The 24,218-nt window shown below is 38.6% G+C and overlaps 2 protein-coding genes, 1 long non-coding RNA gene and 1 pseudogene across 5 annotated transcripts; 2 read left to right on the plus strand and 2 right to left on the minus strand.

Annotated features, from left to right (window-relative positions):
* Positions 1-875: 875 nt before the first annotated feature.
* Positions 876-9,688, minus strand: LOC110758207 (peptide-N4-(N-acetyl-beta-glucosaminyl)asparagine amidase A pseudogene; annotated as a pseudogene).
* A 6,452-nt stretch (positions 9,689-16,140) lies between these two features.
* On the plus strand, positions 16,141-17,818 carry LOC110758187 (polygalacturonase-like). Its single transcript, XM_021959995.2, has 3 exons — positions 16,141-16,319; positions 16,504-16,812; positions 16,977-17,818. Exons 1-3 carry the CDS (start codon positions 16,185-16,187, stop codon positions 17,736-17,738), a joined length of 1,206 nt encoding a protein of 401 aa, XP_021815687.1. The 5' UTR covers positions 16,141-16,184; the 3' UTR covers positions 17,739-17,818.
* On the minus strand, positions 17,025-23,540 carry LOC110758182 (peptide-N4-(N-acetyl-beta-glucosaminyl)asparagine amidase A-like). Its single transcript, XM_088252496.1, has 2 exons — positions 22,669-23,540; positions 17,025-19,047 (listed from the first exon to the last, which is right to left on the minus strand). Exons 1-2 carry the CDS (start codon positions 23,495-23,497, stop codon positions 18,050-18,052), a joined length of 1,827 nt encoding a protein of 608 aa, XP_088108622.1. The 5' UTR covers positions 23,498-23,540; the 3' UTR covers positions 17,025-18,049.
* On the plus strand, positions 19,026-22,268 carry LOC148295108 (uncharacterized). Of its 3 annotated transcripts, XR_015835347.1 has the most exons (5): positions 19,026-19,617; positions 19,749-19,872; positions 20,897-20,974; positions 21,662-21,783; positions 21,899-22,268. It is a non-coding gene; the product is annotated as an uncharacterized LOC148295108 (long non-coding RNA). The 3 variants fall into 3 exon arrangements; XR_015835348.1 differs by lacking the exon at positions 20,897-20,974 and having other exon boundaries at positions 19,027-19,617; positions 21,899-22,265; XR_015835349.1 differs by lacking the exon at positions 20,897-20,974 and having other exon boundaries at positions 19,028-19,617; positions 21,705-21,783; positions 21,899-22,264.
* Positions 23,541-24,218: the final 678 nt, after the last annotated feature.

Consider the following 24,218-nt stretch of genomic DNA (forward strand, 5'->3'; position numbering starts at 1 on the left):
CCCCTTAGGACCTTGTTGTTGATGAACTTTGTGACAAACTATGAGTCTTACACACACACAGAAATTTAACCAAAATAGAAATGACACAAGTGTTTGTAGAGGTTCAGCAAATTGCCTACTTCCTCTTTGGTGATCTCCTTGAGAACTTTCACTAATGAAGATAGGTTACAACTTTGGTTTACAAAGAAGAAAACCCCTTGGAACTCTACCCTCACAATCTGTTTCTCTCTCACCCTTGCTCAACACCTTGATACACTTAGAGAACTATCTTGCTCTCCCCTTGGTATTTTCTGAACTTACAAGTTTCCAGATTCTTTTCAACTCTCTATACTTTGCACAAACTTATGCACTTAACAACTTAATGTTCTCTTGCTTCCTCTTCCCTCTTATATAAGCCTTTGGACTCCAAGATAAGGTATCATTAAGTTCTGCACGTTCTTGCTTTAGTTATCCAACTTTAGACACCTGTTTTTGGCAGCTCACAAAGCAAGTGAACAATGGCTGCTAGTTGCCATATATCTCTTGAACCAAGAGAGTATTCACTCATTGAAGCAAGTCATCAATTTGCCAAAGTGTTCTCCCCAACTTTCCAGCTGCTTGCCACCTTCTAATACCTCAGAAGTGATCAGAAAAATCCTTGCAAGTCGGTAGAAAGTGATAGCACACAAAGGAGGACTTGAAAACGCGTAGAAAACTGAAACAGCATCTTTGGGGCGACCGGTCGCCTAGTTTTACTCAGAGTCAATTTTTGCTCCAGACTTTGCAATCTGCCTGAAACCGACCGGTCGCCCATAACCTGCAACCGGTCGCTGGTCTTTAATTTTGTATCTTTTAATTGAGCCATTTTTCTCAACAGATGCATGAATATGGATGAGCTAGACTTTCGTCATTGTTCTCACCAAAAGGCCAGAAATTCGAGCACCAAAAGGCCACAGTATGCTTTTGCCAAAATCCAAATTAGACAATGATTTTGTGTTGCATTTGCTCCCCACCTTGTCATAGAGTATTGTGTAGTTTGAGCTGCTTATATTTCTGAAGTAACAGAATTTGCCACCATCGTATGCGTAGACTTGCTGTGTGCTCCCCAATCCACTCACAACCAAATTGTTTTTCACAACCATATTGCCCTCAGCATTCTGCAGATTTCTGAGAGAGCTGTTCGAGAATCCCAAACCAGACTTCTTCTCAATAAATCCCAAGTCCACACTTGTAATCAATAAATAAGTTCCATTTCCTCGTTCTAAGAAGTCAGTGTACAAATAAAGTGGAAATGTTTTGTGTGATGTCAGTGAGTGAACATAGGAGGATGGCAGCTTAATATGAACTGAGTCATTGAAAATGATCTTCTGGTTGACTATCTGCATATTACCATCTTTCCCCAGGACCATTGAATTACTGTAATAGAAGTCTTGAATTGAACGGGTTGTGATATTCCCATAGGAAGACTTCACCCATCCAGTTGATTGTTGAGATTTGGATTGGCAAGGGAGCTAGTATTCTAGAGAGGGAGAGAGTGAGCTAAGAAGAAAGTCAGAAATTGGAAATGATCTCAGATGCAATCTCCAAAACGTTGCAGAGATCACACTTTTTGTATTCATTCTCATTCTTTCATTACATCAGCAATTACAAAAGCCAATGTGAATGTGACACATGGCAGCTCAAAGGCTAAGAGCCGTTGAAAGCTAACTGACTAATCTACTCCTTACACTTGGCATATGAGCACAAGTCGCTTAACTAACACAATTCTTAAGGAAGCTTAAAAAACAGATTAATCAAATTACCAACTAATCAAAAATTAGCTAGGCAATTTACATTTCAACACTCCCTTCTAAAGTGCTAGCTAATTTCACACCAAGCATACTCCTCAAATAGCTGAATCTGTCCTTGGGAAGAGCTTTGGTGAAGATGTCAGCTATCTGCTCTTCACCTTTGCAGTAGAGCAATTTGTTGTAAAAATGGCTCACATTTAGTATGCAAGTGAAGGAGTGAGCGACCGGTCGCAAGGTTTGGGCGACCGGTCGTTTTTCCACAGATTCGAAGTCTGGAGAAATCGCAAGAAGCGACCGGTCGCAAGGTATCCGCGACCGGTCGCAAGGTATCCAAAATGTATCAGCGACCGGTCGCAAGGTATCCGCGACCGGTCGCCAGACGTGCTGTGCTGTTTTTTCCTACGCGTTTTCAAGTCCTCCTTGGTGTACTACCACTTTCTATCGACTTGCAAGGATTTTTCTGATCACTTCTGAGGTAATAAGAGGTGGCAAGCAGCTGGAAAGTTGGGGAGAACACTTTGGCAAATTGATGACTTGCTTCAATGAGTGAATTCTCTCTTGGTTCAAGAGATTGATGGCAGCTATAGCAGCCATTGATCACTTGCTTTGTGAGCTGCCATAACAGGTGTCTAAAGTTGGATAACTAAAGCAAGAACGTGCATAACTTAATGATACCTTATCTTGGAGTCCAAAGGCTTATATAAGAGAGAAGAGGAAGCAAGAGAATGTTAACATGTTGTCAAGAGCATAAGGTGGTTAATCTCAAAGTTGTCAAGTAGCTGGAGCTATTGTGTGCAAAGGGAGGTTATCTCACCAAGGGAGAACGTGAGAGAGAGCAATCAGTTCAAGTTAGAGCTGAGTTGTAGTCTTGAGTGTCTAGACACGTAAGGGGGGAAAACACCAAGGGTTGTGAGAGTGTTCACAAGTGTATCAAAGTGTTGAGCAAGGGGTGTGAGAGAAAAGAGAACTTGGGGAAAGAATAGAGTTCTAAGGGGGTTTTCTGTGTAAAACCAAAGTTGTAACTTATTCTTTCATGAAGTGAATTTCTCAAGGGGATCACCAAGAGGATGTAGGCATTTGCTGAACCTCTAAAATACTTGTGTCACTTTGTGCTTGGTTAGTTTCTCAAGTGTGTGTATGTGATTCATCCATTCATTGTGTGTGTCACTAAGTCCATCAACAACAAGATCCTTAGGGGAGTGTAGAGTTTAGTTTCGTGCTCAATTCACCACACAATTCAATCACACCCTTTTGAATTGCATCTCTAATAAAATGAAACTTCTTGTAAATGTGCTTGCTCCTTTGATGAAACACATGATTTTTAGCTATGCTATGGCTGAAGTGTTATCTCAAAATACAGTAGTTGCAGCAGTTTGTTCTTCTCCAAAATCTTCAAGAACAAATCTGAGCCAAATGGCCTGTGATGTAGCTTCTGCTGCACTCACATACTCTGCTTCTGCTGTTGAGAGAGCCACACTATGCTGCTTAACTGAAGCCCAAGAGAATGCTCCACTCCCAAATGAAAATGCATAACCTGAAGTGCTTTTCATATCTTCCTCAGATCCACTCCAGTCACTGTCACAATATCCAATCAACAAAGCAGATTTTCCAGTCACATATTCAATTCCAAAATCAATGCTTCCTTGAATGTATCTTAGAACCCTTTTAGCAACTCCATAATGTTTCTTAGAAGGGTTGTGCATGAATCTTGCAAGCAGACTAGTAGGAAACATGATGTCTGGTCTGGTTGCAGTTAGATATAGAAGACTTCCAACAATCTTCCTGTATAAACCTTCATCTACAGCCTCACTTCCATCTTCTCTTTGCAACTTATCAGTAGCAACTAAAGGAGTGCTCACAGATTTGCAGTCTTTGAGCCCAAATTTATCCAAGAGAGTGAGAGCATACTTCTTTTGATGGATAAAGATGCTCCCTTCAGTTTGAGTTACTCCCATTCCAAGAAAATGATGGAGCAGCCCTAAGTCAGACATTTCATACTTGCACATCATCTCAGCCTTGAATTCTTTTACCATTTCATCACTGCTTCCAGTATACACTATGTCATCTACATAGATTAACACGATTAGTATGCCAACACCTTCTTTGGCTCTCACATAAAGGGTTGCTTCACTTGGACTTCTGTGAAAACCACACTGAGATAAGTAAGTGTCGATTTCACTGTACCAAGCCCTTGGAGCCTGCTTTAGCCCATAGAGAGCTTTCCTCAACCTATACACCTTGTCTTCAGCCCCTTTAACCACAAAACCATCAGGTTGATCTACATAAACTTCTTCTTCAAGAATGCCATTCAAGAAGGCTGATTTGACATCCAATTGCCACAGTTTCCAGCCTTTCTGTGCAGCTAGTGCAATAAGAGTTCTAATAGTATCTAACCTTGCTACTAGAGCAAAGGTTTCATTGAAATCAATCCCTGGTTTGTGTGTAACCTTTGGCTACAAGTCTTGCCTTGTGTTTTTGAATGGAACCATCAAGGTTTAGCTTTGTTTTATATATCCACTTCACTCCCACAATTGGTTTTTTGCTTGGTCTGTCAACCAATTCCCAAGTGGAATTCTTCTCTATCATCAATATTTCTTCAGTCATAGCCTTTTTCCAAGCTTCATCCTTGACTGCTTCATCAAAAATTTCAGGTTCAATGATGCTCATCTTGCATTGAGCATACACATCAGTCAAACTTTTCCATTTCCTTGGAGTGTGATCATAAATTTTAGAGGTTGAAACTGATGAATCAGTTGGGACTGATTCCATGGATGCTTGCAGGTCATGACCAGATTGTGTTCTCAGAGGAGATTGCACAGATTGAGATAGGTCACTTTCTTCCGAATCAAGCTCAGATGTCATTGAGCTTCTTTCATCATTCCAAGGGATTGTAACTTCCACTTGCACTGCCTTATTTGATTCCCAATCCCACAGTGCTTTCTCATAAAAAATAACACTTCTAGATAATTCAATCTTTTGAGTTCTCAGGTTGAGTACCCTATACCCTTTTTCACAACTGCCATATCCCACAAATACTCCCTTCTCACCGGTTTCCTCTAGCTTGTGCCTCTTTTGTGAAGGAGCGTGGATGTAACACAAAGAACCAAAGATTCTCAAGTACTTAACACCTGGTTTTCTTCCACTAAATGCTTCGAATGGTGTTAGGTTGTTCAATGCAATTGTTCGACATCGATTTTGCAGATACACAGCTGTATTTACAGCTTCTGCCCAAAATTTCAAAAGTATTCTCTTCTCAGCCAACATTGTCCTAGCCATTTCAACTATAGTTCGGTTCTTTCTCTCTGCAACACCATTTTGTTGCGGAGAGTAGGCTACTGTTAATTGCCTTTCCATCCCCACATCGTCACAAAACTTGAAAAACTCTAGTGATGTGTATTCACCACCTCGGTCACTTCTCAGCTTCTTGAATTTGTAACCACTTTGAAGCTCAACCATGGACTTGAACTTCTTGAAAACATTGAGAACCTGTGACTTATGTTGCAGAAAGAAAACCCAACACATCCGAGTGTAATCATCTATAAAAGTGAGAAAGAATCTATTGCCAGCAGGAGTAGTAATCTGCATTGGACCACAGATGTCAGAGTATATCAGTTCTAAGGGCTGTGATGCTCTCCAAACTTTCTCCTTGTCAAAAGGTTCTCTGTGACCTTTTCCTGTAGCACAACCAGAGCACACATGCTTTGTGACTTGTAATCTAGGCAGACCTTGCACCATTTCTTTGTCTTGCAGGAGCATCAAACTAGTACAGTTTAGATGTCCATACCTTTTATGCCACAGCCAAGAGGACTCCTCAACTGTTACTTTATTAGCCATAGAGGGTTTGACATATTCTAGGCTTAAAGGAAAACACCTATTTCCCTTCATTGGTATACTTGCAATCAAATCCTGCATCTGCCTATCCACATTAACAATATTATCACCAAAGACAAGCCAATATCCATGTTCTACCATTTGACCTACACTTAATAGGTTCTCATCCAAACCAGGAACAATCATAACTTCCTTAATGTATTTGGTCACACCCTGCATTTCTGTGACCAAAGTACCTTTGCCTATTGACTGCACTAGATCACCAGTACCCATTTTGACTCTACACTTCACATTTCTATCAATATCAACAAGCAAAGACTCATGGGAGGTCATGTTATTACTACATGCACTGTCAACATACCACATATTCACATTCTTTCCAATGGTAGCAGAGTGACATGCATAAAACATAGTTGCAGGTTCTATTACCTGATTTGCGAAGTTAGCAAGCTTCCCTGCCTTTGCTTGATTACAATCCTTGATGAAATATCCAAACCGATTGCAGCCATGACACTTTGGTTTCCCTTTAAACCAACACTCACCATAGTGTAGTTTATCACAATGTTTACATTTTTCCTTAGCCTGCTCAGATTTGTCTCCTTGACTGACAGAGTTTTGAGATTTAGAATCCCATTTTCCACCCTTCGATTTCCAGTTCTTCTTTGGCTTAGAGTCACCAGAAGAGGAATTGAACTGAGCTCCCTTTTGAGTCACACTCATGCTACTGAAGGCTTTCTCAGTAGTATTGTCAGCATGCCTATCTAGGCGCTGAGCAAACCCTCTTAATGCAGCAATCACTTCTTGTACCTCAATAGTCTCAATGTCCTTAGTTTGCTCAATCACATAGCAGATCGGATCAAACTCCTTGGTCAAGCTTATGAGCAGTTTCTGAACCAAACGCCCTTTGGATAGATCTTCCCCAAGCCCCTTCATCTGATTCACCAACTCAAGCAAATGAGTGAGATACACAGACAAGGTTTCATCATCCTTCATCCTTGTGTACTCAAAATCTCGACGCAGACCCTGTAGCTTAATAGATCTGACTTGCTTGTCACCATGAAACTCCTGGTGTAAGATGTTCCAAGCTCCCTTTGAGGTTTCTTCATTCAAGATTTTGGGAAATATATCATCGGAGACAGCTCCTTGGATAATACCAAGAGCTTTAGCATCCTTCATTAACAGAGCTTCTTTCTCCGATGCCGATGACCCTTCTTCATCAATCTTCTTCCCCTTTGATTATGAGATTCCAAGTCCAGTTTCCACTAAATCCCAGAATCCGTGCAATTTGAAAATGGTCCTCATCCGGATCTTCCAAAATTCATAGTTATCACCATTGAATATTGGAGCACGAAGATCACCACCACTTGACCCAGCCATTTGAGACCGGAATCAATGAACTGAGTCAGAAATTTCTCGTTGGATTTTCCCGAGCTCAGCACACAGCGTTGACACCCACTATCCAGATCCAACCAGGCTCTGATACCATGTTGAGATTTGGATTGGCAAGGGAGCTAGTATTCTAGCGAGGGAGAGAGTGAGCTAAGAAGAAAATCAGAAATTGGAAATGATCTCAGATGCAATCTCCAAAACGTTGCAGAGATCACACCTTTTGTATTCATTCTCATTCTTTCATTACATCAACAATTACAAAAGCCAATGTGAATGTGACACATGGCAGCTCAAAGGCTAAGAGTCGTTGAAAGCTAACTGACTAATCTACTCCTTACACTTGGCATATGAGCACAAGTCACTTAACTAACACAATTCTTAATGAAGCTTAAAAAACAGATTAATCAAATTACCAACTAATCAGAAATTAGCTAGGCAATTTACATTTCAACATTGATGACACGGACCTGCTTGTCCTTGTCAAAAATGTGCCATTTAAACCCTTGAAATATGAAACCAGGGAAACAACAACGGGCAAGCTACTATGTTTCAAAAGCTTTCCTTCAGTTTTTGTGCTCTGTTTATCCAACCACAGATGCAAATTTGCATCAATGTACCAAACATTTAAGGCATTTGTAACATTAAACCCAAACTTGTGGCTCTCCCTATCTAATATCTTCCCTAAAAATGGTGTAATTTCAATATCATAAGTCGGAAGATCGTATGAGCCAATTGCAGTAATGGGTCTCCACAAAAGAGGATTGATCCCTCCAGTGAAAATCACAGTAAAAGGCCAGACTGCACCAACAACCTCACCATCTAGACTGACCACAACCTCCCTAAAAGGCCCATTTCCAGGTGTACCGCTAAGGTTGTTTGCAGCTATGTACTCATTAGGAAGATTTGAATACCAAACTTCATCATTCTCATGAAATGAAACATACACCTCCAACACAGCCCTATACGCATTTTGTGGAATCTTGAACTCCTTCAACTCCGTATCAGTTGAATTCTGAACTTCAAACCACAACCCATCATTCAAAGGCAGATTTCTCGAAATGGGTAAAATCAAATCAGCCCAAGAATGGTACCCAGATGCCAAATTATCCAACTTTTGCTCTGTTGTCCAGCAAGCACAAGGTTGTCAGCAATCATATTCATCTTGTCAAGATAATCCAAGACAGACAAGTCTCCTTTCATGGTACGCATCAGCTCATTGCGCAAATGCAAAATCCTATTTTGTGATGTCGAGGCATATCGATGTTCGAGAGCCAGCCAAGTGGAGCAAGAAGTCTGATTACGTGAAACTATGGAGAACACTGATTGGGATAAGGAGTTGTTGATCCAACTTAAGATAAGTTGGTCGTGTTGATTCCATGTTGTGTAGGCGGGATTGACTGTTGTGCTACCAGGGAGATGCTTTGGAGGACATTCATGAGAACCATCCACAAAGCCCATAATGTCTCAGCATATGAGAATGGGAAGAAATTGTGCCAGCTAAAGAGAATAGTTGGTTCGATCCAACTTAATGGAGACAGCAGCAACCATGGCAGGAGTGAGTCTGTTCATGAAAGAAAGGGTAGGTGGAGTGGTGGTTGTGGTAGTAGAGGCATCATTAGCATTAGCCATGGGAAAGAAAATTTTGGGAGAGAAAAAAAAACTAAAGTTGTGTCGTAAGACAGGTGGCTTTTTCATGGTATCAGAGTAAAGCTTCACATGTTGGGCCTAACGGCCACACGTGCTCCCACGTAACCCAATATGTGTTGTTCACATGTTAGGCTTGAAAGTTCGCCACACGTGTGGGGGCGTGTTGAGAGTATTTGTCCCACATTGAAACGTTAAGGGACCAAGCTTGGGTTTATAAGGAGTTGAGCTACTTCCCCCATTACCAATTGATTTTGGGGTGGAACCTCAACTTCCTTCACAAACAACCAAGCACAACTATTCATTTACTTATCCTATTGTAATAACGTGTGTAAGAGGACTAAATATTAGGTCGTCTATTATGTAAATGATGAGTCCAAATCTTGTAGACAATAGTTATTGAAAGAAAGAAAGTAACATGACATACATAGAATTTGATGGAAATTTTACAACTGACTGCGAAGATCCATTTCTGGTACGCATTTCTATTCTTAATATAATTTCAATTTTTTCTGTTTGATCAAGATTAATCCTTCTTTCATAGAAGGCTGTAGAATGCAGAATTTAGCTTTTGCTATGGTTAAGGATGTACATATCCAAGTCATAACTTCGAAGCCCACATTGGTAGTTACAAGAGCACGAATGTGACAGTGGATGACGTTGAGATCATGAGTCTGGTGGGGAGGGAATTATAATCCAAGAATCAACAAACGTTAACATCACCAATGTTGACATCACAGTCGTGTCGTGAACAACAACTGTGTAACTATCCTAAATTGAAACACCGGGATCAACGTTGAAAAAATGACATGCACTGCCCCGACGGCAATGGGTTTGGCATGGGAGGGTCCGAGGCAAAACTGACATAGAGGGGCCGGTCATGGGAGTGATGGTGAGAAATTGTATCTTCTCACACTGTGTTGAGAAAATTTAGAGTAACACCTCATTTTCTGGGGACCACCAAGATGATGCTTCATCGAACACCACATCTCATGATGTGTAGCACCTTCCAATTGTAGGGTCACAACATTTCCACCCTTTTCTCTGGCTGTCATATCCCGCAAAGACACATCTGATTGCCTTTTTGTAAAACTTGCTACATAGATGACTTGGAACAAATACGTAGCACACACAGCCGAATACTCGAAAGTAACTGACTGTAGGTTTCATATCCCACAGTTTCTCGAAGGGCGAAATAAATTCTAAGCTTGGTTAAGGAAGTTTGTTGATCACATGGGCTGCAGTTCTCATGGCTTCAGCCCAAAACCTTCCAGGCACATTCTTTCCATGCAACATGCTTTGACATCTCTCTGCAAGATGCCAGTTCTTTCTCTCCGCTACTCCATTATGTTGTGGCGTGTTGGCACATGTGAACTGATGACGTATGTGAGACTCTCGTAGATACTAGGAGAATTCATTCGAGGTATATTCTCCTCCATTAACTGTGTGTAGACATATAATCTTCTTCTCCACTTCTCCTTCAACTATCTCTCTAAACTCTTTAAACTTTTAAAATGTGTCAGATTTTTCTTTCATAAAGAAAACCCACACATACTTGGGGAAGTCATCAATGAATGTCACCATGTATCGCATCCCGCTTATTGATGGTTGCTTCATTGGCCCGAACACATCAGAATGGATTAACTCTAATGGTTCTTTTGCTTTGAACTTGGACTCCTCATGTGGTAGTTGATGCGCTTTACCATATTGGCATCATGCACAGACCGTATTTGTTCTCACGTCAAGTTGAGGCAGACCCTTGAGCATTGACTTCTTCATCATCACGCTTAGCTTGTGATAGCTAACATGGCCCAATCTCATGTGCCATAAGTCTGCTGTCTCCTTCTTTCTTGTCTTGTCTACATATGCAGACTTTGCTGACATTACGTAGACTGACTCCAATCGTCGTCCCTCCATTGTTGGCATGCCTAAGATCTTGAGGTCTCGATACACCTTCGCATCTCTTGGATCGAACACGACATAGTGGCCTGATGATGTCAGTTGTGCCACTGAAAGCAGATTCTTCTTCATGCCTGGAACATGGTAGACATCTTGAAGAGGCACCTGGTTAGGGTTGTGTCGTGGTACAACTACTGTCTTACTGATGTGGGTTATTAGTAACCTTGAGTTGTTGGCTGTCACTACCACACGATTGCCCTTGTACTTAGTCAAGTTTTGCAACTTCTCTTTATCACCTGTCATGTGATTTGAGTTGCATGAGTTGACGATCCAATCATTCTTGTAGTTAATCCATTTAGGCGCCATCATTGTGAGAGCTATGTCCTCTACCTCTATAACGAGAGATGCTTCCGCGTCCCAATCATCCTCACTTTTCTCCTTTGAGTTGGAAGTAGCAGTATCACTCTCAACGGGCCTTTTGTTGGACCAACAATCTTTCGCCATGTGGCCCTTCTTTCAGCAGTTGTAGCATTTACCTTCGAATCTTTTATTATTCTTGGATTAACCACGGTTGCCGTGAAACTTTGAAGCTCCCCCTAGCCAAGAACTTCCTTCTCCTTGATGACCTTTTGCCTTGTCACCATCTCTTTTAGATCCACTACCAAAGTGCTGCTTGATGTTGCCTTTACTTTTTTTGGTGTAGAGCGCTTCCTCCTCACCTTTTAATGAGACCCCTCCCATTTGCTTGGCCATAGCTTCTTGATCGGCAAGCAAATTTTCAAACTCAACAAGTGATGGTTGAGTAGGCCACCCTTGTACAGCGGCAATGAAGCCTCGGTATTCGAGTCTCGAACCATGAATAATTATTCTTTTTATCCTAAATTCCACAATAGCAGTAGTACGATCTAAATCAGAAATTTCACAGCATATGGACTTTACCTTGTGGAAGTATTGAACAATAGTCATGTCGCGTTGTGTAACAGATAGCAGCTCGTTCTCAAGAAGTTGTAGTCTTGTGTCATTCCTTTTTGCAAAGAGTGTTGCAAAGGTGTCCCACGCTTTCTTTGGTGTTTTGGCTTTCCTTATGTGCTATAACATTTCTTCTTCAATTGTTGTCTTTAGGGCAAACATGGCTTTACCTGCTTTGATCTTCCACTTATGTAAAGTGTCGTTGTTCTCTTCTCATGGTTGTGTAACACTGTTGACCCCGACGACATCCCAAAGATCTTGGCCTTGCAGATAAGACTTTATACATGTCGCCCACGTATTGTAATTTTTGTTGTTGAGTTTCGTGATTCCTCCAACTACGTGAAGATCACCTATCGTGTCGGCAGAATTCTGGCAATACCGAATAAGCTTGATCTAAAGATGCAAACTTGTAGAGACAAACTCTTCACGACTCAAAGAAGCTCCTGCAGAATCAATCATTGACCGTCCCGCTCTGATACCAATTGTTGAGAAAATTTAGAGTACACAACTCTATTGTAGACTTGTTGGAGACAAAACAAGTAAACAATTTACTTGTATTAGACTCACAAAATATTACAACAAGACAACTCTCAAAGGAAAGACAAACTCTTATAAGCACTCTTTCTCACTTCACTCACACTTCTCACAAGGACTACTTAGCTCTATAGCTTATTGCTTACTCTTCACTTCTTGATTGATTCAACAATGCATGGCTTCATGCCTATTTATAGTTGTTCTAGCCGACATAGCTCACCGCCTTGGCTATATAATAGTAGCTACATAATTGTTTTACCTTCTAGACTATTCTTCTTCAAAATGGATGCCGACTTTCTTCTATTCCAGCCCCATAATTGTGTTTTGCACTAGAAAACTCTATAATCTTCAACTGTGTAATATCTCCCTTTTGTTAACTGACATTTCACTAGTTGTATAGAAATTTTCCCTTCAATACTTCTATGGGCTGGATACTTTATTTTGGCTGGGCTGGTGTTGATCTTTAAGAGCACTTCCACCATGGCAAAGGGCAAGGGGAGGCAAGGGCTATTACTATTCACATGAATAGTGGCAGTCCTTGCAAAAGGCTTGTTGTATTTCCACCCATTGTCATGACAACCATTATTCACATGAGATATGAGGAGAGGAATTTGTATAGAGTTTTGGTGTGGGAAGTGAAAAATATGACTAAGTATTTATTTTAAAAAAATTCTGAATTTCTGAATATTTTTTTAGATTTTTTTAATTTTTTTTGGTTGCTGACGGCATCACTGACGTCAGCAAACCCAAGCTAGAACAAGGGCTGGTTTTGCTTGAGGGCCAGCCCAGGCTTGTGGAGCCCACCAACAGCCCTGGCAACATTTATTTGTTGGAAGCCCTTTTTGGGCCTAGGCCCCCCTTGCCCGGGCAAAGGGTAGAGCGGTGGATTTGCTCTAACACACAGAGGGTGCTATTATAGGATCCATAGTTTGGTGGCTTCTAATGTTGATATAGCCGCAGGGACGAACCCAGGATTTTAAAATGGGGTGGGCTAGATTTACCTTATTGAACTGTTAGATTTTAGGCTTATGAAATTGATCATATATCTATATATATAAAGCAAAAGGCAGAGAATGGTAAAACATTCAAAATACCAGAAAATGCCATTGGTTAATTCAAATATTAAGAATTAAAATTATTAATTAAATGAGGATAATATGGTAAATTCACAATTAAAAAAATTAAAAATAAAAACAAAATCAGATAATGGATCCTACTTTTATGGCAAATAACTACCCATTTTTTTATTTTCTTAATTCTAAAAACTAAAAAAAGAAAACCAATTGGCCCACACGCTCACGCAAGGGGCTAGTATATATAATGTAAGAACATATCATTTTTATTTTATTTATTTAAAAGACCTATTTTACACCAACAATGCCAACTAAGGTCTACCATGATGAACAAAAATGATCTCAAAGAAAAGAAAATTCATAAGAAAATTCAAAAATGAAAATTTATCATCACAAAGATAGAGTCAGATAGACACACGGCAACTAAAGGTAACACTACAATTATCAGATTAGTATCAAATTAATATTTCTGCTATAAATGGGATTAACATTAACACTAACTATAAGAAATAAATTAAAAACACTCACATGGGCTATAGCCCAGGTTGTACAAGCCGTAGCCGTCTATAATTTGGTTTTTGCGGACATTGTTATGGACTATCTTCAGAACATCCCTATAATCTTAGACCGAGAGCATTGCCAAGCAAAGCAGTGCCCCGAGCCAAATCCTCCTCCATAGTTAAGGTATGAAATGTGAGTTGCAAGAACATTAAGGGGTCGTTTGGTACGGCGGACTGTCATGGACTGGACTAAATCCTGAGACTGTCTTGGATTAGCTCGGATTGGACTAAGCTGGATTAAGTACTGACCTACGTTTGGTGCTGCGTCGGACTAAGAAGCTGGATTGTAAAAATAGTGAAGACCTATGTTTGGTGCTGTGTCGGACTAAAAAATAATTCTTGTAATATTTAAATTTAATTTGAAATTTTGACCTAAAAATAAATAAATGCTACAAAGAAACACAATTCAAAGATTTAAAACAATAAAACAAATAAAATTATGATTGTTTATGAAGAATAAAATTTTGATATTTTTTTTTTTTGGCTTCTCAAGATTTATCTTAGTTGCTCCTTAGCCTTGCCCCAAGACTACTACAAATCTTCTATTTTTTGTTGGTCGAAACATTACTAAGGAGCTAAACTCACTCTATATAATTCTACGTCTTTCATGGAAGACCAAGTAAAAAATAATTTAAAATATATATATATATATATATATATATATATATATATATATAATTTTTGTATATTTGACTTTTGACTTTAAACTGAAAAATATAATTTAACAAGGTAATAATTGCTTGCGATAAAGAAAGCAACACATCATGAATTATTAAACTTGTTTCAATATAAAAAGAATATCAAGCATTTGTCAATTATTATAGTTTTATTTTCCAGCACATCATGAATTATTAAACTTGTTTCAATATAAAAAGAATATCAAGCATTTGTCAATTATTATAGTTTGATTTTCCAAATACAAATGTGGTCAAATGCAATATCAAAATAATTCTTGTAATATTTAAATTTAATTACGGATTTTGACCTAATAAATAAATAAATGTTAAAAATCCCAATTAAAAATTTAAAACAATAATAAAAAGAAAACAAATAAAATCCTAATATTTTTTAAAGAGAGGAGTCGGACTAGCGTGTTCTATTTAGGAACGTGCTATTTAGTGAACCACTTTTCGGGCTCACTATATTAGACGGGCGAGTGATGCCTTTTTTTCACTATTGGACTATATAGTCTCATTTAAGTTAGTCCCGTCTGTTACCAAACATGGGTTTCGAGTGCTATTTAGCCTAGTCCAGTCCAGTCCAGTCCAGTGAAGCGTACCAAACATACCCTAAGGGCATGTCCGTGCACCCTCATATCATCGTTCTTGAGTGCGGCACTGCGCTCGAAGCATGCAAGGATGCCAAGTTTATCCACGTGAAAATTACGGTTGAAGGACGACGGTTTCGAAGCTCAATTTACATGTAAAAACGTGAAGCCTGCTGTGTCTAGCCAAGTCCTGCTCCTTGTCCTGGTCATTGCATTTGCTTACTTCCCTTTTTTGGCTAAGAAAAACAAGGATAACAAACAACCATGCACAAGTACGTATACATTAAGGCAGACGTGCTACATCACGGCATATATCTGTACTATCTTAAGAATATCAGATATTTGGTTTCGTGCTTCTCCCAAATTCAGTTTTGTCATATTCTTTGTGAAGCCACTTTTGTTGAGAAAGTATGGGTGCATGTATATATAGTTAAACAAAAGTTTGAAAAGATGCCTATTTCACCTACGAGTATCCGAAACATACAAAAATTACTCCTATTTCACACACCAAGTATTCACTAATTATGTCATACTCTCTCCATCCCACACTACTCCAACCACCATTATAAACAATTAAATTAGATCCATATCAAAATATGTGTGTAGTGACACGAACAGAAATAATAGGGCGATTTTTATTCATAAAAAATAATAGGTACATTATTATATATGTAAGTGCATCAAAGAGTACTGACAAAAATTAGAATGCAAACTATTGTTGTAGGTATATTATAAATTACTAATAAAAAAATAACCAATAAACATTATAATATGAAATAAATTATCATTGATCATTTGGTCTACTAACACACCGTCTTTATTTTGTTTAAGTAGATTATGAGTTCAAATCTTGTAGACGATAGTTATTGAAACAATTTGTTGGAGGTCAACAAAACTCTTTCTTATTCATAGAATTTGCCGGAGGTCAACGAAATTTACCCCGTGATTCCGTGAACGTAGTTTCTTGAAAGAAGCAAGACAGATGTTTCTCGTGTGAATAGTAGGAGCCTAAATTAGCAGAAATAACAACTAAAATTAGAGGAAATTGAATCCACATAAAGGAAAGTAAATAAATAAAAGAAAGTCAGCACCTAAATAGGACTTAAGAGATTAGAAGTAGTCCACATAAATTTTGGTTAACAATTTTGCGGTGGTGAGTTTCCTTTTTGACACTATAAAATGCACCCTTTGAGACCGATCTTGAATCCAACACTATTGAGATTGTCAGAGACAAATACAAGTCTAAAACATGGGTTCAGAATTTATTCATGGAATTACCTGGTTTTTGTTCTTGGTAGCGATATGTGCCATCAAAGCCAAAGCTATCAGTGTTAATGTCGTTAAATTTGGAGCCAAGGGTGATGGCAAGACAGATGATACCAAGGTAACAAACAACTAATTACTCTCCAACATGATATTAGAACTCAGATTTTTCTCTAACAAAATGAACTTTAGTTTTTTCATCGAACAATCAAATACTATCGCGTCATTCGGTGAATAAAATTTAGTGTGCTATGTGATGTTTCTCATCAAACTAATGTTTTCTTGTTACGTGATTAAATTTTCAGGCTTTCACACAAGCATGGACACAAGCCTGCAGTGAGAGGCAAAATAACAAATATGTGATACCAAAAGGAAAATATATAGTTGGTCCAGTTGATTTTGCAGGGCCCTGTAAAGCAAAAACTATTCACTTTAAGGTTGACGGAACAGTGCAGTCTTCAAAAAAGCAGTCGGTAACTGGAGGTGCGCACCGTAATGCGTGGATTAGTTTCACGCAGGTTAACAACTTGCTCATCTCAGGAGATGGCATTTTTGATGGCCAAGGATCTGAATTCAATTGTGCTAAAGCTAAACAATGCGAACAACCGCCTCTAGTAAGCATCCCCATTCTCAATAATTTTGATTTTTTTTTGTTTGTTTATTCAACAACTATTTATCGTACATGAGTTTTGAACTCAGAACTTCTTCAAACAAAATGAAGACGGAAGTTATGATCTGTTCGATCGGGATTAATTAATGCTTCTTTGATTGAATGCAGAATTTAATTTTCTCTATGGTTAAGGATTCACACATCCAAGGCATAACATCGAACAATAGTGTCGGCGGCCAGATTGGCATTTACCGTTCAAGAAACGTGACAGTGGACGATGTTTCCATCGGCATCCGAGGGGGGGAGGGAATCCTGATCGAAAAGTCAACAAACATTAACATCACCAATACAGACATCAAAATCCTTAGCGACAACTGTGTCACTATCCTAGATGGAAACACTGGGATCAACATCGAAAAAATGACCTGCTCACAAGGCAATGGCCTTGGTGTGAGTGTCCTAGGCAACACTGGCAAAGAGGAGCCGGTTAATGGAGTGACGGTGAGAAACTGTACCTTCTCACACACTGAGGGTGCAATTAGGATCCAGAGTTCGGCGGGTTCTACTGCTAATATAGCCATCTCTAATTTGGTTTTTGAGGACATTATTTTCGACTATCTTCAGAACATGGCTATAGTCTTAGACCAGGAGCATTGCCCATCAAAACAGTGCCGAACGCCAAACCCCTCCAAAGTTAAGGTGTCAAATGTGAGCTTCAAGAACATTAAGGGCAACTCCGTGGACAATCGTATCGTTATTCTTGAGTGTGGCACTGCGCCCGGCGCATGTAAGGACATCAAGTTTAGTGACATGAGAGTTCTCGTCGTAGGGGATGACCATTTGGAGACTCAATTTAGATGTAAAAACGTGAAGCCTGTTGTGTCTGGCAAAGTTGATCCTGCTGTTTGTAATACACGACCCGTTGCCTGATATTAGTTCACGTACGCCATCTTGACATCCAAGATAGAGAAAGAGATAAAGAATATATATATATATATATATATAATATGGTATTCACACTTAATTGAATGATGAGTGGTGATGTTTTTTGTAATAACATCAGCAACAGAATATTGCTGCTTTTTGTAATAACTTTTGGCTTTAAATATCGTTTGTTCAGACTAATCATGTACTAGTATTCGTCGGGAACAAAAATTAGCTCAAGGAGTTTGTTTCAATGTGGTGATTATTATCTGGATTTTAATTGCATTTGCGTGTTTATATGAAACTTGAACATTAAATCAAGGTAATATAGCATGAAAAATTAGCACAAGCTGATCTGATTCGCTTTTCAGATTAGACAATGATTTTGTGTTGCATTTGCTCCCCACCTTGTCATAGAGTATTGTGTAGTTTGAGCTGCTTATATTTCTGAAGTAACAGAATTTGCCACCATCGTATGCGTAGACTTGCTGTGTGCTCCCCAATCCACTCACAACCAAATTGTTTTTCACAACCATATTGCCCTCAGCATTCTGCAGATTTCTGAGAGAGCTGTTCGAGAATCCCAAACCAGACTTCTTCTCAATAAATCCCAAGTCCACACTTGTAATCAATAAATAAGTTCCATTTCCTCGTTCCAAGTACTCAGTGTACAAATAAAGTGGAAATGTTTTGTGTGATGTCAGTGAGTGAACATAGGAGGATGGCAGCTTAATATGAACTGAGTCATTGAAAATGATCTTCTGGTTGACTATCTGCATATTACCATCTTTCCCCAGGACCATTGAATTACTGTAATAGAAGTCTTGAATTGAACGGGTTGTGATATTCCCATAGGAAGACTTCACCCATCCAGTTGATGACACGGACCTGCTTGTCCTTGTCAAAAATGTGCCATTTAAACCCTTGAAATCTGAAACCAGGGAAACAACAAAGGGCAAGCTACTACGTTTCAAAAGCTTTCCTTCAGTTTTTGTGCTCTGTTTGTCCAACCAAAGATGCAAATTTGCATCAATGTACCAAACATTTAAGGCATTTGTAACATTAAACCCAAACTTGTGGCTCTCCCCATCTAATATATTCCCTAAAAATGGTGTAATTTCAATATCATAAGTCGGAAGATCGTATGAGCCAATTGCAGTAATGGGTCTCCACAAAAGAGGATTGATCCCTCCAGTGAAAATCACAGTAAAAGGCCAGACTGCACCAACAACCTCACCATCTAGACTGACCACAACCTCCCTAAAAGGCCCATTTCCAGGTGTACCGCCACTACTAGAAATATGGCTACTACTCACTGATGTAATAGATACAAATTCATAAAAGTGCCATGTGAATTATTTTGGAAACCAATTCTACCATAGTGCCTATTAAAAGTATTTGGAATAGACATTGGTGTGTAATGTAAAAAAATGATTTTCATTATTTTCTGTTAATATTTGGGACTTTTTATCAGTCCCAACTTGTCAAAGGAAGCTGCAGCCCATTCGGCTCCACTCACAAATAACCCAAAGAAGCTTGGCTGGCTCCCTTTATTATGATATTAGCGGCTTGGCTTGACCTCCTTTTCAAATACTTGGTTAAATCGCTCATTTCTCACTCTCTCTGCTTTTACAAACCCTAGAAGTACAAAATTTCCTCAAAATTAAAGATCTTCTCTTCTATGTTCTCTCTGTTCTCACCAAAATTTTGGAAAGGAGGAGTTCTTAGCATTCTGTGGAAGCACCAAATTCGCGAAAGCTTCCCCTTTCTCATCTCTCGACGAAGCTGTGAACCCGGAGGTTGATGTCGATGCTTGGATCCAAGCATTCTCTGCTCATCCTCAGATCGGACACTCGTCTTATTCTTCTCACTCCACCTCTGCTCAGTTTAGTTTCTTAACATTATCTTCTTATTTATTTCTTTATTTGTGAGTAATTCACAAATTTTTAATTTAAATATTGAATGAACAAATAAATACTCCTAATCATGTTCTTCCACACATCTCCATAACCTCAGGTGGAACGGCTTCCGAATCGGCAGTGAAGAAGGTCTACCTTCTCTACTTTGCTGAGACCAAGTCGATCGCTTAGAAAGTCACGACTCAATCTGATGACTTTGAGCTCTGTAGCCTCACATGGAGGTGAGTTGTCATTAGGCATTTGCCATGGAAAAATTTACTTTTCATTATAAATGCATAAGTTGTATTGTTTCTGCATTGCTCTTGTATTCAATTTTTGTAAATTTTGTTTCTTTTCGGAAATTTGATAATGGGTTTCCCAAAATATTCATATCCAATGCTCATGGCAATTGAGGACACCATGCAACCTTTCTGCCCTCGTTTAGTTCCCCATCAATGATTTTTAAGCAGTTCTCTGTGATCTATGCATTGCTCATATTGTCATCTCCTCATTCACGCCCGTCCTTCCCTTTTTTCCCATTATGATTTTTGATATCTGCATGTGTATTTATTCTAAAGCTGTATATTGCATCTCTCTAGTTGTAGAATTCATCTATAAGCAAATCCGATTTAAGTAGTTCATTTGTTTTCATTTATTTAAAACTTGAAAAAAAACTTCTTATCTGATTGTTGGTTGCTCATTGTTTTGAAGTTACATGTATCAAGGACTATACACAACACTTAGTTTTTTAATCTATTACATAAAGATTTTTTTTAGATGTCACATCCCAGGTGCTTGATTTAGGAAAAATTAAGGCTCATTTGATATTTAATTTCCCGCATAATGGATGTTGGTGCTTGTTAATATTTTTCATTGCCTTCTTGCTTCGTTCTGTTTGTTGATGGATGATATATCCAAAAGCAGGCAGCATTAAAGTATTCTAGCCATTTGTGTGATATATGCGAGATGAGTTCGAATCAAGGTAATGATTTATGACTCTTCTGATGCAATGCATTGAAATGTTAAGGAAAAGCCTAGGTAGTGTTTGAGGAAAAGTCTAAAAGAAAAAAAATAATTGAAATGTTAAGGGTCAGAGAGGTAGTTTGCGAAAGCTGGATGTGATTTGAGTTAATGCCTGAACATATTTTTTTTTTTTTTTTTTTTTTTAGAGTTGGTTTCAGATGTATCTTAATCATTGTTCATTTATGAAAAATTGGGCATGGTTTGCTGACTCCCTTTTTCCTAAAAAATTCTGGTGGTGCATAGATCTTTTTGCTAAGGTTAGGTTGATGATCTAGTGGTGACAGATTTTCTGGTGTAGCTTGGAACAATTCAGACTTTTGGGTGAGCGATAGTTGTTTTTGTAAAGTTGGGTCAACACTAGTTGTAGTGTATGTTGTGGTTGGCTTATCTACTGGTTTTTATTTTGTTGAAGTGTATAGAAATCTTTCAGTGAAGGGGTACGCAGAAATGGTTGGATTCTTCTTATTACTTGCATATTTATTATATTGGTTTTTGAATTTCATTTTAGATATGTCCAAGTTTCTTTTAAACATAGTTTCTTGAAAATCCAATCTAAGTTGTATGAAATATTTGGTGAAATATCAAGCCAACTTAAATTTTAGATTTCTGCAACATATGAAACTATTATTAATAGTTTGAAACACTTTTTGAACTTGGAATTTAATAAAAAGAATTACACCAATTAGTTCCACATGTCTTCTTTTGAGCTGATGTTGTGTTGGATTTCCTGATTGCTTCTATTTTTGTATCAATTGTTTGGTTTTGAAGCATGTTGTAAATTAGTTCTATTATTTCTTGGTTTTGTTCAGCCTCAATGTTTATTTCAGAACTAGCATCAAGGTTTCAAAATTTTGTTTTCTGTTGTTTGTATGCTCTTTTAATTTCCTTGATCTTACACTTGAGTTTTGGGGTGTGACAATGGTTACTTATGAGTTAGTTAGATTTGGGTCTATCGTAGGTGGAAATGATTTATTAATTTTGATTTATGTGAGTACTTTTTCCTTTCAGGTTTGTTTGATATTGGGGGTCTTGTTTATTCATTGGTGAAAAGATGAGGGGAGCTGTGATGGTGGCCATTGCTGCTACAATTGGTAGCATTCTACAAGGATGGGATAATGCTACAATCACAGGTACTTATCAGCTGCCAAATTATATATCAGTTTGTTCTAAAGTTTAAAGTTAGAGATGTTTGAACTAAAATTTCAAGCGGCCTCCATTTTCTACTGATATAAGCATTTTGGGCAGGCTGATTTTAGTAAACGAATTGAAGAAACATAGAAGATTTGGAGCTGGGGTGTCATGGGTTGATGTGCTTGGGATGGGATAGTAACTTAGCAAAGAGGGGTATGAAATGAAGAGAGGTACAGACCATGCGAGGAGCACTTGAGGAGCAAACGGTGCAAAATGAAGAATAGAGGAAGAAAAATGAGCAACCTGAAATGGAGATGCTGAGACTTGGTGAGGAGCAAATATACTGGACTATTTCATCCAAAATTCTTTTATTTATTTATTATTATTATAAATTATTAAATAGAAATCAATATTGAACGTGCACTAATTTCAAATTAGTGCACTTTTTTTAAAAAACTAATATTTGTGAATGGGGACTGATGGCTTTAACTGTATTATATAAATAATTTTATTAATGAGTTAATGATACATTGAGGACTGATACCCAACGTGAATAGTACAAGATGGCTCACTGATGTGATTGATGCGTCCCTATTTTAAAAGAAACCATTCCAATATCAGTAGGCAAACTTGAAGCCATTCAACATGGCTTGGCTTAATTGAATGGCTTGTATCTTAAAAATGTATTTCTTTAAGGGAAAATAGGGAAGGACTGACTCACTAAATGGTGCCCTATAACCAATAGCAACCCCAAACTAGGACACTGATACAACAATGGTGGCTGCATAGTCTCTATTGCTAGTGGAGACAAATAATTGTCTCAAAAATCAACTTAGGGGACAAATCATAATCAGTAGGTAGTGTGAGTTTTTTTAGTAGTGCACTAAGGTTGTTTGCAGCTATGTACTCATTAGGAAGATTTGAATACCAAGATTCATCATTCTCATGAAATGAAACATACACCTCCAACACAGCCCTATAAGCATTCTGTGGAATCTTCAACTCCTTCAACTCCGCATCAGTTGAATTCTGAACTTCAAACCATAACCCATCATTCAAAGGCAGATTTCTCGAAATGGGTAAAATCAAATCAGCCCAAGAATGGTACCCAGATGCCAAATTATCCAACTTTTGCTCAAAAGAATTCAATTTCTCTTTAGCCGGGTAAAAATGAATGCTTATATTCACATGATAAATCCCAGTGTACGTTTTATCTATCAAATTGCCAAGATAAACAGCAAGTGTTTGATTACTCTTAAGCAGTGAATAGTACCTTGTGATGTCCTTCTCGACAGCCCAAACAATCCCATTAGGCCTTGGTTCTGCTGTGCAGCTCCTGAGAATCTCAACCCCACCAAGCCAAACCCCGAAAATGCGGTCAAATTGCCTTCCCCTGCTTGTAGCTTTCCATTCAAGGACAATTGTGGAGAAAGTTTGAGATGGGCAATGGGAAGGAGGGGTGTAGTTTGCAAAGACTGGAGCTTGGCCATATGTGTAGGCAAAGTCATGCTGGAGAATGAGCTGGGAACAAGGCTTGGTTTTTGGTACCTCAATGGGTTTGGTTACTTCAAAAAATACAGTTGGTGGGGTGTCATTTAGAGGTGTGGGTTGGGAGAGAAGCTCAGATCGGAGGAGGTTGAGCTTGTGGACATTGGCTGTGGAAAACAGAGGTTGGTGGAGTAGGAGGAAGAAAAGGGGCAACAGAGAGGCCATGAGTGACTGACTGGTGGTTGAACCTTGGTGGTTTACCTTTGCTTTGGTGGTTTACTTTGTTTTAGATGCCTTGGTTTGGTGGTATTTTTCTGTGTTATTAGGTGTCTAGGAGTGAAAAACAATGGTGAGACTACAAGAAAAATAACTTATGACAACATGTAATCAACAACGTGCATTCATATGCGTTGTGGAACAATATTTTTAACAACCCGCAGAAGCAGCATGTTGTATTATACAATTTATAACAACGTGCGTGTATAGCGTGTTGTCAAAATATAGAATAGAGCTATTTTCACAACGCGGCCTTGCATGTTGTAGTAGTTTTAAGTTCTACAACGCACGAAGCGTGTTGTCAAAATTATATTAATTTATTAAATAAATAAAATATTGGCGGAAAAGAGAGTGAAATTTTTTGCGGGAAAAAGCCCCGCATGCGCATGCGCATCCTCTCTCTCTTTCTTTCTCTTTCTATTTCTCTCTCTCTTTTTCTTCTCTCTTTTTTCTTCTTCTTTTCTCTTCTCCCTGTACCGCCGACAGTCTCTCTCTTCTTTCTCTTTTTCTTTCTTTCTCTTTTTCTTTCTTTTCTTTCTCTTTCTCTTTTTTCTTGTTCTTCTTCTCTCTCTCTCTCTTTTCTTCTACCTCTTTTTTTTTTTTTTCCCTATCCCTCTCTTCTTCTCCCTACGTTATTTCTGGTTCTATTTTTTTTTTCAAATCCCTTTTT

Source organism: Prunus avium, chromosome 4, assembly GCF_965620075.1.
Source record: "Prunus avium chromosome 4, drPruAviu1.hap1.1, whole genome shotgun sequence".
Taxonomy (NCBI): domain Eukaryota; kingdom Viridiplantae; phylum Streptophyta; class Magnoliopsida; order Rosales; family Rosaceae; genus Prunus; species Prunus avium.

What these genes read in the sequence shown, in the direction of transcription:
- LOC110758182 (XM_088252496.1), bottom strand. Translation starts at nt 23,497, where the DNA reads ATGGCCTCTCTGTTGCCCCTTTTCTTCCTCCTACTCCACCAACCTCTG. An exon ending in CATAGCTGCAAACAACCTTA is followed by an intron (nt 19,048 to 22,668) that starts GTGCACTACTAA and finishes CTATTACATCAG; the next exon opens with TGAGTAGTAGCCATATTTCT.
- LOC110758187 (XM_021959995.2), top strand. Translation starts at nt 16,185, where the DNA reads ATGGGTTCAGAATTTATTCATGGAATTACCTGGTTTTTGTTCTTGGTA. An exon ending in GCAAGACAGATGATACCAAG is followed by an intron (nt 16,320 to 16,503) that starts GTAACAAACAAC and finishes TTAAATTTTCAG; the next exon opens with GCTTTCACACAAGCATGGAC. An exon ending in AATGCGAACAACCGCCTCTA is followed by an intron (nt 16,813 to 16,976) that starts GTAAGCATCCCC and finishes GATTGAATGCAG; the next exon opens with AATTTAATTTTCTCTATGGT.